At 45.5% G+C, this 15,142-nt stretch overlaps 1 protein-coding gene across 1 annotated transcript in view; it reads left to right on the top strand.

Annotated features, from left to right (window-relative positions):
* The window catches only part of LOC117674804 (uncharacterized), a 42,419-nt gene extending 27,482 nt beyond the window's left edge, over positions 1-14,937 (top strand). The window contains exons 6-8 of the mRNA XM_087885258.1: positions 4,881-5,706; positions 8,868-8,967; positions 12,897-14,937. Coding sequence (XP_087741384.1) covers positions 4,881-5,706; positions 8,868-8,967; positions 12,897-13,903 — 1,933 coding nt within the window. The 3' untranslated portion in view covers positions 13,904-14,937. The remainder of the gene's footprint in view (positions 1-4,880; positions 5,707-8,867; positions 8,968-12,896) is intronic.
* Positions 14,938-15,142: the final 205 nt, after the last annotated feature.

Here is a 15,142-nt window from a genome sequence, read left to right as displayed (position 1 = left end):
TGTGTCCCAGATGGGAACAAACTCAGTAAATTTCTTCCAGTAATAGGTTGACCCCCTCTTTTTTTGTGGCAGATCCTCAAATATTGGGACACTTCTATAATGTCACCCTAGTCCTTCTTTTTATTAAACTAGACATACTCAATTCCAGCAACTGTTCTTTATATGTTTTAACCTCCAGCCCCCTAATCATCTTTGTCGCTCTTCTCTGCATTCTTTCTAAAGTCTCAACATCTTTTTTTTATATTTTGGCGACCAAAACTGATTGCAATATTCCAAGTGTGGTTTTACCAAGGCATTATAAATTAGTACTAACACTTCATATGATCCTCATTCTATCCCTCTGTTAATGCAGTCAAGGGTTGTGTTGGCTTTTTTTGGTGACTGCAGCACACTGCTGGCTCATATTTAGATGATTGTCCACTAAATCCCTCTCACAGTTTCTACTGTTGAGCCAGGTACCACCTATTCTAGATCTGTGCATTTGGTTTTTCTTGCCTAAAGGTAGAACCTTACTTCTCTCACCATGGAATTTCATTTTGTTTTGTTAGTTCTCATTGGTACTTGGATGGGAGACTACCAGAAAATCTTAGAATTTCAGGCTAGATCCCCATCCAAAGGGGGAAAAAATCCTTGAAGAAAGTGTAGGAAGTTAGCACCCACCCCTTTCCTAGAAGAATGCAATATTTTAGGAAATATTAAAAAGGCAGAATATTATGTTTCCCTGTATGAGAAATGGAGAAGCATGTTTTAAAGACAAAGCAGCTCCCACCTTCCTGCTGCCCCACCCTTTGTCAATGGGCCAGAGGCAGAAACCCCATCCTTTGTCAAAGGACCATCATCTGCAACACAATGGGACCCATCTAGCAACAGAAACTCACCACATGGCACCTGGGAAGATTACATCAGCGAGCAAGGCGAGCTAAGACCCCCACCCCCTGGGAGTCTGACAACCAATCAGGATACTCTTCCTGGGCCCCAGGAAGTTCAGAGCCAGAGAGGGCATAAAATCCAGGGACTCGCTGCGTCTCAACCTTTTTTCTGTTCAGGAACTCAAACCATGTGATCCTGTCCACCATTAAACCATCTTTCCAAGCAGTCTCCATGTTTCCAGTGTCTTTTTCCCCACTTGGAGCTGAACCCAGAAGGATATTTCTTCCAACAAAAGGAAATGGCAAACCACTTAAATATTTCTGCAAAGAAAACCACAGGGACGTCTTCCTAAAGCCACAAGAGCGAAACTCAACTTGAAGAAGTCTTTACTTTCAAACTCATTAGAGCACTTAGTTTATTTCATTCCAACAAGAACAACAAAAATAATTACAAGAAGTGTGGCCAACTTTTATTTTTGCCAGTTGCCTCCAACTTTCAGCAGCCTGATTTGGGATACTGCAGAGTTGCAAAACTCTTATGTTTGAGCAGGCGGTTGGATCAGAAGACCTCCAAAGATCCCTTCCAACTCTATTATTATTCTGTTATTCTGTTAACTGGAAGACTGGTGGACTTCAACTCCCAGCATTCCCCAGCCAGGATGAATTCTGGGATTTGAAGTCCACACATTTTAAAGGTTGAGAAAAGCAGGATTATAGATTATAAATGGTTGGATTGTACCTCCTTGTTTGATCTGGCCAGCGATAAAAAAAAAAAAACCTTTTAGTTCCCGAGTCTCTTCTGACTTAAAATTAAACTCTGGTTTTCAAATCAAAGTTTGTTTCTTTTTTTTTAAAAAAAGCCTTAGTTTCCAAAGGGTTAAGCCTATAGAGCTGGGCTTCCTAGAAAGGAAGAGGGTGGGGGAGTGAATGAAAGGAAGCCAAAGCTTCTCCTTTTTCTGCAAAGCAAGAAGAGGATTTTTTTTTTAATTGCTTCAACAGCTGCAAAAGGACAAGAGGACCCAGGAGAAGGTAGTATGAAAAAAAAGCAAAGAATTAAGGGAAGGGGGATGGAAGAAAGTGCAAAAACGCCAAAATTAGGGGGAAACCCTCTGTATTTGATTGACCAGGCAGACTTTTCTTCCCCAAATTATTATTATTATTATTATTATTATTATTATTATTATTATTATTATTATTATTATTATTATTATTATTATTATTTAAATTTGATTTATATGCCGCCCTTCTCCGGAGACTCAGGGCGGCTTACAATGCGTTAAGCAATAGCCTTCATACTTTTGTATATTTATACAAAGTCAGCTTATTGCCCCCACAAACTGGGTCCTCATTTCACCTACCTTAGAAAGGATGGAAGGCTGAGTCAACCTTGAGCCTGGTGAGATTCGAACCTGCAGAAATTGCAGGCAGCTGTGTTAATAACAGGGTGCATTAAACCACTGTACTACCAAGGCTCTTTTTATACAGGTTATATTATACAGGTTTCCCCCCCACCCACCCCCCCGCATAGATCGCAGGCGAGGCGCTCCCGATCCCAGAAAAGAAGAAGCCAACGGCAGAGAAAAGTGGGGGGTGGACTAGAAGACCTCCAAGGTCCCTTCCAACTCTGTTATTCTGTTATGCCTTGCCATTGTGTCGGGAGTGTCCTACCTCCGCACCCATCATCCTGGGCTCGGTGGGCTTGGGAATCCAAAAAACAGCCTGATGGGAGTGGGGACCTAAGTAGATGTTGTGGAGGGTGGAGGCATTTCCAGCAGCTTTTCATCTTATAACTAAGATAAATAAGTAAAATGGTTTTAAAAAAAAGAAAGAAAGAAAGAAAACAGGTGAATGACGATGGGGTTTAGCGTTACTTGTTCTAGTTTTGTGGCATGCATGCCCCCAGAGTCACTTGTTTGGGAGATGTGCAGCAGAGGTGGGTTTCAGCAGGTTCTGACCAGTTCTGGAGAACCGGTAGCAGAAATGTTCAGTAGTTCGGAGAAGCAGTAGTAAAAATTCTGACTGGCTCGCCCCCCCAATCTATTCTCTGCCTCCTGAGTCCCAGCTGATGGGGAGGAAATGGGGATTTTATTATTAATTAATTAATTAATTAATTAATTATATTTCTATACCACCTTTCTCCCGTAGGACTCAAGGCGATGTACAGTCAAGAAAAATATAGATACATAAACATCATAAAATTGCTAATTAAAATTATTATTATAATATAGTTTGGCCCAATTAAATAGAACCTAAAATTAGATAACATTTTAAAAACATTCACATGTTCATATGTTTAGCCCCGCTTGTTGGAACATCAGGGTTTTGAGGGCACGGCGGAAATCACGGAGATCAGGGATATTTCGTATCTCAGGGGGCAGTAACCCTTTTAATTTTGCAGTAACCTTCCCCTGGATTGGGGTGGGAATGGAGATTTTGCAGTATCCTTCCCCAGTGAAGTGGGGTGGGAATGGAGATTTTACAGTATCCTTCCACTGTCACGCCCACCAAGCCATGCCACACCTACCAAGCCACACCCACAGAACCGGTAGTAAAAAAAAATTGAAACCCACCACTGATGGGCAGCTATATAAAATAGATAGATAGATAGATGATGGAGGGAGGGAGGGAGGGAGGGAGGGAAAAGAAGGAAGGAAGGAAGGAAGGAAGGAAGGAAGGAAGGAAGGAAGGAAAGAAAAAGAAAGTAAAAGAAAGAAAGAAAAAGAAAGAAAGAAAGAAAGAAAGAAAGAAAGAAAGAAAGAAAGAAAGAAAGAAAGAAAGAAAGAAAGAAAGAAAGAAAGCAATCTTACTCTGGAAAGAGCTGGCAGTTGTTCTCAGCACATATCGCCATGCTGGTCTTCTGTTATGACACATTATGCCTTGGCATATTCTGTCCAGGATTACTGAGATAGATCTGTGGTAATCATTGTGATCTTGTGGGACCAAAGAGAAATTAAATATACAAACTGACGTTACCCATTTTGCCAAAGTAAACCGAGATGGGATTGTGTGTGTAGTAGAGGTTAACGTGGGGAAAACCCCACCACAGTTTTTGCATACAGATAATCCTCAATTTACGGCCACAAAGCGAGGAAAGTTGTTTTGCCCCATTTTACGACCTTTCTTGCCACTCTTGTTAAGTGAATCACTGCCATTGTTAAGTTAGCAACACGATTGTTAAGTGAATCTGGCTTCCCTATTGACTTGGCTTCTCAGAAGGTCGCAAAAAGGGATCACGTGACCCCAGGACACTGCAAGCGTCATAAATAGGAGTCAGTTGCCAAGCGTCTGAATTTTGATCACGTGACTACAGGGATGCGGCAACGGTTGTAAGTGTGAAGAATGGTGATGAGTCACTTGTTTCAGTGCTATTGTAACTTCAAACGGTCACTAAACAAAGTGCTGTAAGTCGAGAATTACCTATTGTCTCAGTTATCCATAAATAGATCCATGTGTGTGAATATATATTACAGAATGATGCAGTTATAAAGAAAATGATTTTCCTTATTTAACCATACATAATATATTGTCTAGAGCGGACACGGTGGCTCAGTGGCTAAGATGCTGAGCTTGTCGATCGAAAGGTCGGCAGTTCAGCGGTTCGAATCCCTAGTGCCGCATAACAGGATGAGCTCCCGTTACTTGTCTCAGCTTCTGCCAACCTAGCAGTTCGAAAGCCCGTAAAAAATGCAAGTAGAAAAATAGGGACCACCTTTGGTGGGAAGGTAACAGCGTTCCGTGCCCCTTTGGCATTTAGTCATGCCGGCCACATGACCACGGAGACGTCTTCGGACAGCGCTGGCTCTTCAGCTTTGAAATGGAGATGAGCACCGCCCCCTAGAGTCGGGAACAAGTAGCACATATGTGCAAGGGGAACCTTTACCTTTTTTAATATACTATCTGACACCCAGGATTTTGAGTAAAGACATCTGTTCATCTCTAACTTAGTTTTCCTCTGTTTTCCAAACAGGAGTTCAGGAGAAAAGCGTGACTCCCGAGAACTTATTTTTGGAGATTCTTACATCACCGGATTAAAATGGAAGAGAACCCCTTCCACGTCTGGCCAAAAGAAGAAGACCCAGAAGAGTTCAGAGAAGCCCTTGGTGGCCTCCAGAAGGTTGTTGCCCTCAAACCCCAGGCAGATGAAGAAGTAGGAAGTCCACTGTTGAGATCAGTGCCTTCTGGGTTTACTGGACACCACCTACCAAGGACAAGATCCTATTGGGTGAAAGAAGAAGCAAGAGAGGGTGCGACGAGATGCTGGGAAGCCCAGTTGCAGATGTTTCTGAAGAAAATGGAGTCACCTTTTTCCACCTGGAGATCCGCACCCTTGGCAGAGGTGCCTACACCATGGGACAATGCCAAGGCATTCTTGGATTCCTTTGAACAAGTGGCCAAAGCTTGCCAGTGGCCCAGGGAGGAATGGGTAGCCAGACTCTTGCCAGCACTCCGTGGAGAGACCCAACAGGTCTTTGACGGAATGGTGGCCAAGGATAGGATAGATTATGGGAAAGTGAAGGCAGCCATCTTGCAAGGGGACGCCCTACAGAGGGAGAAACATCGTCAGCACTTCCGGCATTTCTGTTACCAGGAGGCTGAGGGACCTACCGCAGCATACAATCAGCTCCAAGATCTTTGTTACGGGTGGCTGAAAGTGGAGAGACACTCTAAGGAGCAGATCCTGGAGCTGTTGATCCTGGAGCAATTCCTGGCGATCCTGCCCCTGGAGATCCAGAGTTGGGTACGGGAATGCAGCCCCGAGACTTGCTCCCAAGCGGTGGGCCTGGCCGAAGAGTTTCTTCAGCGTCAACGAGAGACCAAGGACCGCCGTGGAAAGCAGGTGAGACTGTGTGGGACTCTGGTTTAGAAGTCTCCACATCGACCAAGAAGTCTTAAAGATACTCATTGAAAGATATCTCGCTTGACTTAGAGTTTTCTGTCTTGATTGGAGCTACGTTTTGGGCTTCAGAGTTGTAGTAATGAAGTTGGTGCAGGCTAAGTCAAAGGAGGCAAGTCAAAACATATAAGAAGCTGAGGAGAAGGTAATGATAACCAGATGTCAAGTAAAGGGCATTGTAGCTGCTCCTGCTTCCCAGACATCCTGGAGAATCATCTGAGCCTTGATCCAGCATCTGTTGAATTCTTCCTTCCTTTAATCTTTGGCTTGTTTTCTCTTTGGCTTTGGCTTCAACTGGCTAATGTACCAATGATGGCCAGCTACCAAATGTCCTCTCTCAGCTTTCCCCATTGAGCTGTTTTCTAGAGGTTTAAGGGACTAAGTCCCATCAGTCCCAGAGCAGCCAATGTCTAAGATTAATGGGAGTTGTAATTCGAAGTATCTATCAGACACCTCCATTTTATCCATTAAGAGTAAACCTGTTCTCCAATTGCAGTCAAAATACCAGCATCCTTACACAAAAGGACCTTGGATAGCTCAGCAGACTAAGCACTGTAATTTAACACCAGCTGTCTGCAATTAAAGTAAGATCGAATCTCACCAGGCTCAAGGTTGACTCAGCCTTCCATCCTTTCTAAGGTAGGTAAATTGAGGGCCCAGTTTGTGGGGGCAATAAGCTGACTTTGTATAAAAATATACAAAAGTATGAAGGCTATTGCTTAACGCACTGTAAGCCGCCCTGAGTCTCCGGAGAAGGGCGGCATATAAATCAAATTAAAAAGAAAAAAAAAAGAAAAAAGAAAAAAGAAAGATGTTTCTAGGTTTCAGAACTAAGGATTTCCAGAGAGAGAGAGAGAGAGAAAGGAAGATATACAGTAGATACCATGTTTTCCCGAAAATAAGACCTGGTCTTATAGATATATATATATAACCTCCAAAAGAGGCACCAGGTCTTCTTGGGGGGATGTCTTTCACCTCGTGGCAGTGGCACCGACAGCCCCACCCAGCAGGAGCCCATGTGGCCGCTGCTGGCCAACTTCTTCTGTGGCTTGCCGCGGCTCGCATGCGTTGCCCCCTGGCCTCCATTTCGCCATCAGAGGCCATCAGGAAAGGCCTCTGTAGCCGAGAATCGAGCTCTGGATTGACGCGCTATAGATAAACAGAGAGAGAGAGATACAGAGATAGATGATAGATATAGAGATATTAATAAGAATAATAAGAATAAGAATAATAATAATAATAAATAAGATTTATTTATATAAATATAATAATATAATAATATTATTATATTATATAATAATAATAATAATAATAATAATAATAATAATAATAATAATAATAATAATAAATAATAAGAAACTCAAGATCTTGTGGGACTTCAGGATTCAGACTGACAGGCACTTGGTCCACAACACACCTGACATAACAATAGTTGAAAAGAAAAAAGTATGGTTCATTGACATTGCAATACCTGGTGATGCACGGATTGAAGATAAGCAGCAAGAAAAAAATCACAAAGTACCGGGACTTGCAAATTGAAGTTGAGCGACTGTGGAAAAAGAAATCGTGTGTTGTCCCGATTGTAATTGGAGCCCTTGGAGCAATACCCAAAGGGCTACCCCGCTATTTAGAAATTCTCAATTTGCCGGACTTGAACATTTGGACTCTACAAAAAACCACCTTACTCGGAAAAGCTTACATCCTCCGACGATACCTTAACAGTTCCTAGGTCCTTGGTTAGGACTCGAGCTGCTGAGCTATTAACCAGCCTCAAAGGCTGTGAATCTCACTAAAGATTAAATAATAATAATAATAATAATAATAATAATAATAATAATAATAATAATAATAACAACAACAACAACAACAACAACAACAACAACAACAACAACAACTTTATTGTCATTGTACGTATATACACAGTATACCCATACAACGAAATTCACTTAACACCCCAAGACCAGGTCCAACACACATAACAATCCCCAAACACACTCCTACCCACCACAAATTTCCCACCCCTGAACCACCCAAACATCCACACAACAGAGCAAGTAATGCTGTCCAACAGCTCACTGATGGTGGCCCTTGAGAGAGAGAGAGTGAGTGAGAGAGATGATAGCTGGTAGGTAGGTAGGTAGGTAGATACCCTGTTTCTCCCAAAATAAGACATCCCCTGATAATAAGCCCAATTGGGCTCTTGAGCGTATGGCAATAAGGCCAAATGCTTATTTCAGGGTTCTGTTCTGCCCCAGCTACGGCCCCAAAGAACGCAGCACACACAAAGTCCATTCAAACCTTAGTTTACTAAATAAACTAGTCTTTTACAACGGCTGTTAATTAACTGCATTAACAGCCGCCAAGGATTCAAAGAATAATAACTGAAAGCTTACTATGGTTGGCAGAATGCCCAGAAACAATTTGCAGGAAGCTGATAAGATAAGCAAGACAAGACAGGAAGGTATGTGAACTAAGTTGTTTCCTGCAAATTGCTTCAGTCAGCATTCCTCCTTAAATAGGCTAAGGAGTGGCCAATTAGCCCCAAGCCTTACTCTTGAGGAGACCTCCTCCTGAGGAGCCACTCCTGCCTTTTGGCAGCTCTACGCGCCCGTGCATCGAGAAGAGGCTCCTCCTCTTCGTCCTCTTCACTTAAGGGAGCTTCTGGAGGTTCTGAAGGCCCTGGCTGAATCCCCGCCTCTGGCACCACATCTTCTCCAGCCTCCTTATTGTCTGACTCGAGTGCCAGCTGCACAGGCTACTGGCGAATCACCACACCATCCTCCTCGCTGTCTGAATCAGCTACTAGTTGCACAGGCCGCGTACGGGCCACAAGAGATTCAAAAAAATATAAGACAGGGTCTTATTTTCGGGGAAACGAGAGAGAGAGAGAGAGAGAGAGAGAGATGGAGATGGGGGGGAGAAGGGAGAGAGAGAGAGAGAGAGAGAGATGAAAAATGAACTCAATGGGAGACCAACTCAATCCCATCTGGGAATAAATACCTACAGCTTGGGGTTTGAGCACTATCCATGTGGCAAAGGACACAGTCGACATTTCCCAGCTCTGTTGTCCTATCCTAAAACTGTTCCTTCTCTGCTAATTCCAGGTCAACATCAAAGAGAGCTCCCTGCATTCCTCTGAGGCCAACCAGGCTCCCCCTGATACGGAGCAGAGGCAGCTGTATGCCGCAACTGAGCAGGAAGACGGTGAGCGGGATGCCAGGCCATTGGATCAGAAGGGGAACCTTCTGTGATTCCCCTGGCTGAGCTAACCTTGGTTGCCAGCAATCGATTCTATCTGATAGAACTTCAGAATCTTTTATTCTAGGGCCAGAAGGGTGGACATTTCAGTGGCGTACAGGTAGTCCTCGACTTACAACAGTTCATTTTAGTGACTAAACTTACAACAGTACTGAAATGCTGTTGTAATGACTTATGACTGTTTTTCACACTTATGACCAACGCAGCATCCCCGTGGCCACGTGATCAAAATTCAGAGGCTTGGCAACTGGTTCATCTTTATGACGGTTGCAGTGTCCTGAGGTCAGGCGATCAGATTTCACCAACTTCTGACAAGCAAAGTCAACGGGGAAGCCAGATTCGCTTAACGACCACGTTGCAAACTTAACAACTCCGATGATTCATTTAACAACGGGGGCAAGAAAGGTGGTAAAATGGGGCAAACGTCATTGAGCAAATGTCTCAGTTAGCAACATAAATTTGGGGCTCAATTGCGGTCGTAAGTCCGGACCTTTCGTCCGACTTTTCGTCTGAAAACTTATTTATTTCACCTAGCCGGGCTGGCTTGATCCCACTGTTTTGGTTAAATTGAATTGATTTTAATTGGGTTGTTTTAAATTGTGGCCAAAAATATTTAATTATTTTTAAACTGTTTTTAAATTTTGTATGTTCTGTTTTATTCTGGCTGTTCACCGCCCTGAGTCCTGCTGGAGAAGGGCGGTATACAAATTAAAACAAACAAATAAATAAATAAATAAATAAGTCGAGGACTGCTTAACAACCAGTCACATAGTAGCCATTCAAAGTTATGACAGACCCCCTAAAAGCTACTTATGATCCCATCTCAAGGTTACATCCACTGCAGAGCCCCTGCGGTCATTCGCCCTTACGACCAACCATAGGGACACTGCAGCCCCCCCCCCCAAGCTTTCTCTCCCTCCATTGCACTCCATTGGATCCCTGTAGGCCTTGGTCCTATCCCCACATGCCCATCATCCATCACACACACTCATCTTTTGAAGATCTCTGGACCTCATGTTGGGAAAGGAGAATAATAGAATTACAGAGTTGGAAGGGATCTTCGAGGTCTTCTAGTCCAACCCCCTATTTAAGTAGGGTCTTAAAACCTCCAGTGTTAGCCTTAAAACCTCCACTGTTAACCTCCAAAATCCACAACTTCTGGGGTTCTACTGGATAATCGTTCTGACTGTCAGGAAATTTCTCTTTAATTCTAGGTTGCTTTTCCCCTTGATTAGCTCCTATCCATTGCTTCTTGTCTTGCCGTTCAGTGCTTTGGAGATGTTCTGTCCCCGTACCACACACGCACCCACACGGATGGCCCGGAGTTAATAAGCCACACGACAAAATCTTTGAAGATAAAGCTGGCAGCAACCCAGTGGCTAGCTGCCAATTCAGACTTTACTCACACAAAACAAAGATTAGACTGCAAGCATTCCGATAAAGCAGGCAAAGTTTCCGCAATACAAGGATTAGTCCAAATGCAGTCTGACAAGGCAGGCAGAAGTCCAGTAACGCAGAGATCATGGATTATTTCTAGTTTTTGCTCGTTACAAACTGAACCGGCCACCACACCCACATTTATACCCTGTGGGGTGTGGTCCAGTGACTCAGCTAATCTCTGGCATGCCTTCCCCTCTGCTGCACACGCTTCTCCCTGCGCCGCTGCCAAGGATCCAGCCAGCACTTATCTCCTTCGTCACTGTCCACCTGTGGCTGCGGGGACGTGCTTGGCTCTGGGCCTATCTTTTGGCCTTTGGTGTCCTCCGGAGGCATTGCCAGAGAGGAGGGTCCTGGAGAGGGAGGCCTTGCCAACTCCTCTCCCTCACTCTCAGAGTCTGCATCTGTCGATAGCCCAGGCTCAGGCAACGGAGCCACAACAGGAGAATATCAATCAGTACAGAGCTGGAAGGGACCTTAGAGGTCTTCTAGTCCAACCCCCTGCTCAAGCAGGAAGCCCTATATCTGTGATGGCGAACCTATGGCACGCGTGCCACAGGTGGCACGCAGAGCCATATCGGTGGGCACGCGAGCTCAGCTCTGGCACACATGCGCACATCGGCCAGCTGATTTTCGGGACTTCTGGGCCCACTGGAAGTCAGCAAACAGGCCATTTCCGGCCTCCGGAAGGCCTCCAGTGGGGTGGGGAAGGCCATTTTCGCCCTCCCCAGGCTCCTAGAAAGGCTCTGGAGCCTGGGGAGGGCGGAAAACGGGCCTACCATGCCAAAAGCGAGAAAAGCGCAGTGGGGGGGGTCACGCACACATGCGCAGGGGTGGGGCGCATAGAATTATGGGTGTGGTCACGCACACACGCAACCCCTCTGCATTCCCCCCGCTTTTGGCACGCAGTGGCAAAAAGGTTAGCCATCACTGCCCTATATCATTTCAGACAAATTGTTATCCAATTTCTTCTTAAAAACCTCCAGTGTTGGAGCATTCACAACTTCTGGAGGCAAATTGTTCCACTGATTAATTGTTCTGTCAGGAAATGTCTCCTTAGTTTTAGGTTGCTTCTCTCCTTGATTAGTTTCCATTCATTGCTTCTTGTCTTGCCTCCTGGTGCTTTGGAGAATATCAAGCAATACAGAGTTGGAAGGGACCTTGGAGGTCTTCTAGTCCAACCCCCTGCTCAAGCAGAAAACCCTATCCCATTTCAGACAAATGGTCGTCCAATCTCTTCTTTAAAACTTCCAGTATTGGAGAATTCACAATTTCTGAGTGGCCCCCCCACATGCGCCTCACTGTTCTGTCCCCATCTCACACACGCACCCCCACAGACAGGCAACAGTTAAAGAACTCAGCCGACAACAGTTTATCTGGTATCAGAATTAGCAGCAACTCAGTGGCTGGCTGCCAGGTATTCTTTACTCACAAGGAGGGAGTTTCTCCCTTCGTCCGGGAACAAAGCCGGACTAATACACAATAATCAACAAAGTCCAGTAAATACAAAGAAGGTCGTCCGATATCCGTTTTTTGCTTGTCACAGAGCTGAACCGGCCACCACACCCTCTTTTATACCCTGTGGGGTGTGGTCCAATGACTCAGCCTAATCCCTGACACGCCTCTTCCTCTGTTGCGCACACTTATCTCTGTGACGCTGCTGAGGATCCAGCCAAGACTCATCTTCCTCATTACTGTCCACCTGTGGCTGCATGGACGTGCTTGGCCCCGGCCCTATCTCTTGCCCTTCGGCGGACACCGAAGGCATTGCCAGAGAGGAGGGTCCTGGAGAGGGAGGCCTTGCCAACTCCTCTCCTCTTCTGCCGATAACACAGGCTCAGGTAACGGAGCCACAACACCCACTCCCACGCGCATGCTCGTGCACCTCCCCACATGCCCCCGCCCCACATGCGCATGTGCCAGTGGTGGGTTGCTATTGGTTTGCCCCAGTTCGGGCAAACTGGTAGCGGCGGTGGCAGGAGGCTCCGCCACCCGTCCGGATGTCATCAAATACACTCTGCACATGCACGAGTGAACTGGTAGCAAAGGTAAGTGAAACCCACCAACTGGCGTGTGCCCCACCCACATGCCCCCCACCCCCTGCGCATGGGTGGCAGAGACCCGAAGACCAGCTGGCTGGCGGAAGGCGTGCGCGCATGCATGGCAGAGCTGAGTTGGGGCGACGGCTTGCGTGCCCACAGAGGGGGCTCTGAGTGCTACCTCTGGCATGCATGCTATAGATTCGCCACCACGGAGCTAGGCTGAGGGTTCAAATCTCAGATTAAACCTAAAGTTTAGTAACCATCTGGAAACCATTATTTTGTAACCATGGTTTGTTTGCGTTTTAGATGTAGATGGCCTAAAACAAACAAGGGTGGGCCCTTCATCTGAGGCACAGCTTCTTCCACTGTTTTAATCTCTTTCTCTTTTTATTCCAGTGGGAGAAATGAAGAATGAAGACGAGATGGAACCTTGTGAGATGCCTTCAGAAACCAACCCTATCGAAGTCCTCAAAGAAAACTTACGGAAGCAGGGCGGATCAAACAGATCTGAGGGGATCCCTCTAGAGAAAAGGAGTGACGTCGCCATTTCCTGCCAGGAGGAAGATGTCCATGAAGTCATCATTCGGGGACAATCAATGGAAGAGAGGAAGAAACATTGCCAGGGCGACCAGTGGAGAAGCCACTTAGGGGAGAAACCCAACAAGAACCCAAGTTTTGGGATGAGTATTCATCAGAACGGCAACTTTGCCGAATATCAGCTTCTCCACTCTGGTGTGAAGCCCTACAAATGCTTAGAATGTGGGAAAGGTTTTAGTCAAAGCACCCAACTGACCTCCCATCAGAGGACCCACACGGGAGAGAGACCGTACAGTTGTCCAAGCTGTGGCAGGACCTTCAATCAGAGCACCAGCCTGATTCAACACCAGAGGATCCACACGGGGGAGAAACCCTATCAATGTTCCGAGTGCGGGAAGAGCTTCCGCCACAGCACCAGCCTGACCTCCCACCAGAGAATCCACACGGGGGAAAAGCCGTACAAATGCTCGGATTGCGGGAAAGGCTTTTGCAACCAGTCGGGCCTCATTAACCACAAGACCATTCACACGGGGGAGAGGCCGTACAAATGCTTGGAGTGCGGGAAGAGTTTCAGCCAGAGCACCCACCTTACGTCGCACCAAAGAATTCACACCGGCGAGAGACCGTATAAATGCTCGGACTGCAACAAAACCTTTTGCGATCAGTCGGGACTCGTTAAACACCAGAGGATTCACACGGGGCAGAAACCCTATAAATGCCTGGCGTGTGGGAAGAGTTTTAGCCAAAGCACCAATCTTATTAGACATCAGAGAATCCATACGGGAGAGGAAGCCCACAAATTAACCTCTCCTTGTAACGCGACGGTTGCGTTCCAGTTTCAAAGGCCTGCCATTTCTAAGGCTTAATACTGGTAGTCCTCGACTTACGACCACAATTGAGTGCAGAATTTATGTCGCTAAGTGAGTTTTGCCCCGTTTTACGACTTTTCTTGCCTCCTTTGTTAAGGGAACGTGTGTTGTTTAATGACCCCATAATCCTTTGTGGGGTGGAGTCGGGGCAATTGAGTGTTTACTGGCCGGATGCCCTTCCCGGTCGCCAATGTGGAGTTTTGCAGCAGATATATTCTCATTGTGCCCAGAGAGAGAAATATCAGCCTCTACCTAGGATCGAACTCACAGCCTCCTGATTGTGTGGCGAAAGCTCCACCTCTAGGCCACCGCACCACACTGTTAAATTAGTAACGCAGTTGTTAAGTGAATCTGGCTTCCCCATTGACTGCTTGTCAGAACGTCGCAAAAGATGATCATGTGACCACAAGATGTTGCAACCGTCAGAATATGAATCAGTTGTCAAGCATCTGAATGTAAAGCATGTGACCATGGAGCACGTGTCCAAGGTCATAGGTGTGAAAAATGATCATGTCACTTTTTTCAGTGCCGTTGTAACTTCGAACATTATTAACAACCGTCGGTAACTGAAGCAAAAAAAGTCATAAAATTAGGCACGACTCATTTAACATGTTTTGCTTAAATTTTGGCCCCGACTATGCTCGTAAATGGAGGACTACCTGTACACTTCTACAGCAGTCATACCCACTGCGATATTATAAATTGGTGTCTCTTGATCATCTGTCTATAGCAATTTTTCTCAACCTCCGGCAACTTTAAGATATGTGGACTTCAACTCCCAGAATGCTTCATGCTGGCTGTGGAATTCTGGGAGTTGAAGTCCACACATCTTAAAAGTGGCCAACATTGAGAAATACTAGCTTATAGGAACAATAGTCAAAACTGAAATACGCAGAGCGAACGCCCCCTTTCCTAAGCGTTCGATCTGCTGCTCCTGAGCCTTTCCAAAACGGCCACCAACTTTGAATATGCTAGAAGGAAGAAATGATTCGATCCATTGGGAATAAATATGAACTATATTGTAACAATGATATCTGCATTATTTTTATTCTGGTTCTTCTCGTCTTTAACCTGGTCCCACTCATTCAAGACATACATCTGTTTGGCTTGCGTCTCTTAAGTCCTTATTGGTCCATGCTTCCCAGCGTGTGTTCTTAGGGGATTTTCAGTCAGTCTACCTGCTAGAGGTGGGTTTCAGCAGGTTCGGACCAGTTCTGGAGAACCAGTAGGGGAAAT

Source organism: Pantherophis guttatus, chromosome 2 (genome assembly GCF_059756535.1).
Source record: "Pantherophis guttatus breed Tessera chromosome 2, ASM5975653v1, whole genome shotgun sequence".
NCBI classification, from domain to species: Eukaryota; Metazoa; Chordata; class Lepidosauria; order Squamata; family Colubridae; genus Pantherophis; species Pantherophis guttatus.
Note: the sequence above shows the minus strand (reverse complement) of the source record. Positions and strands in the feature narration are given on the sequence as shown.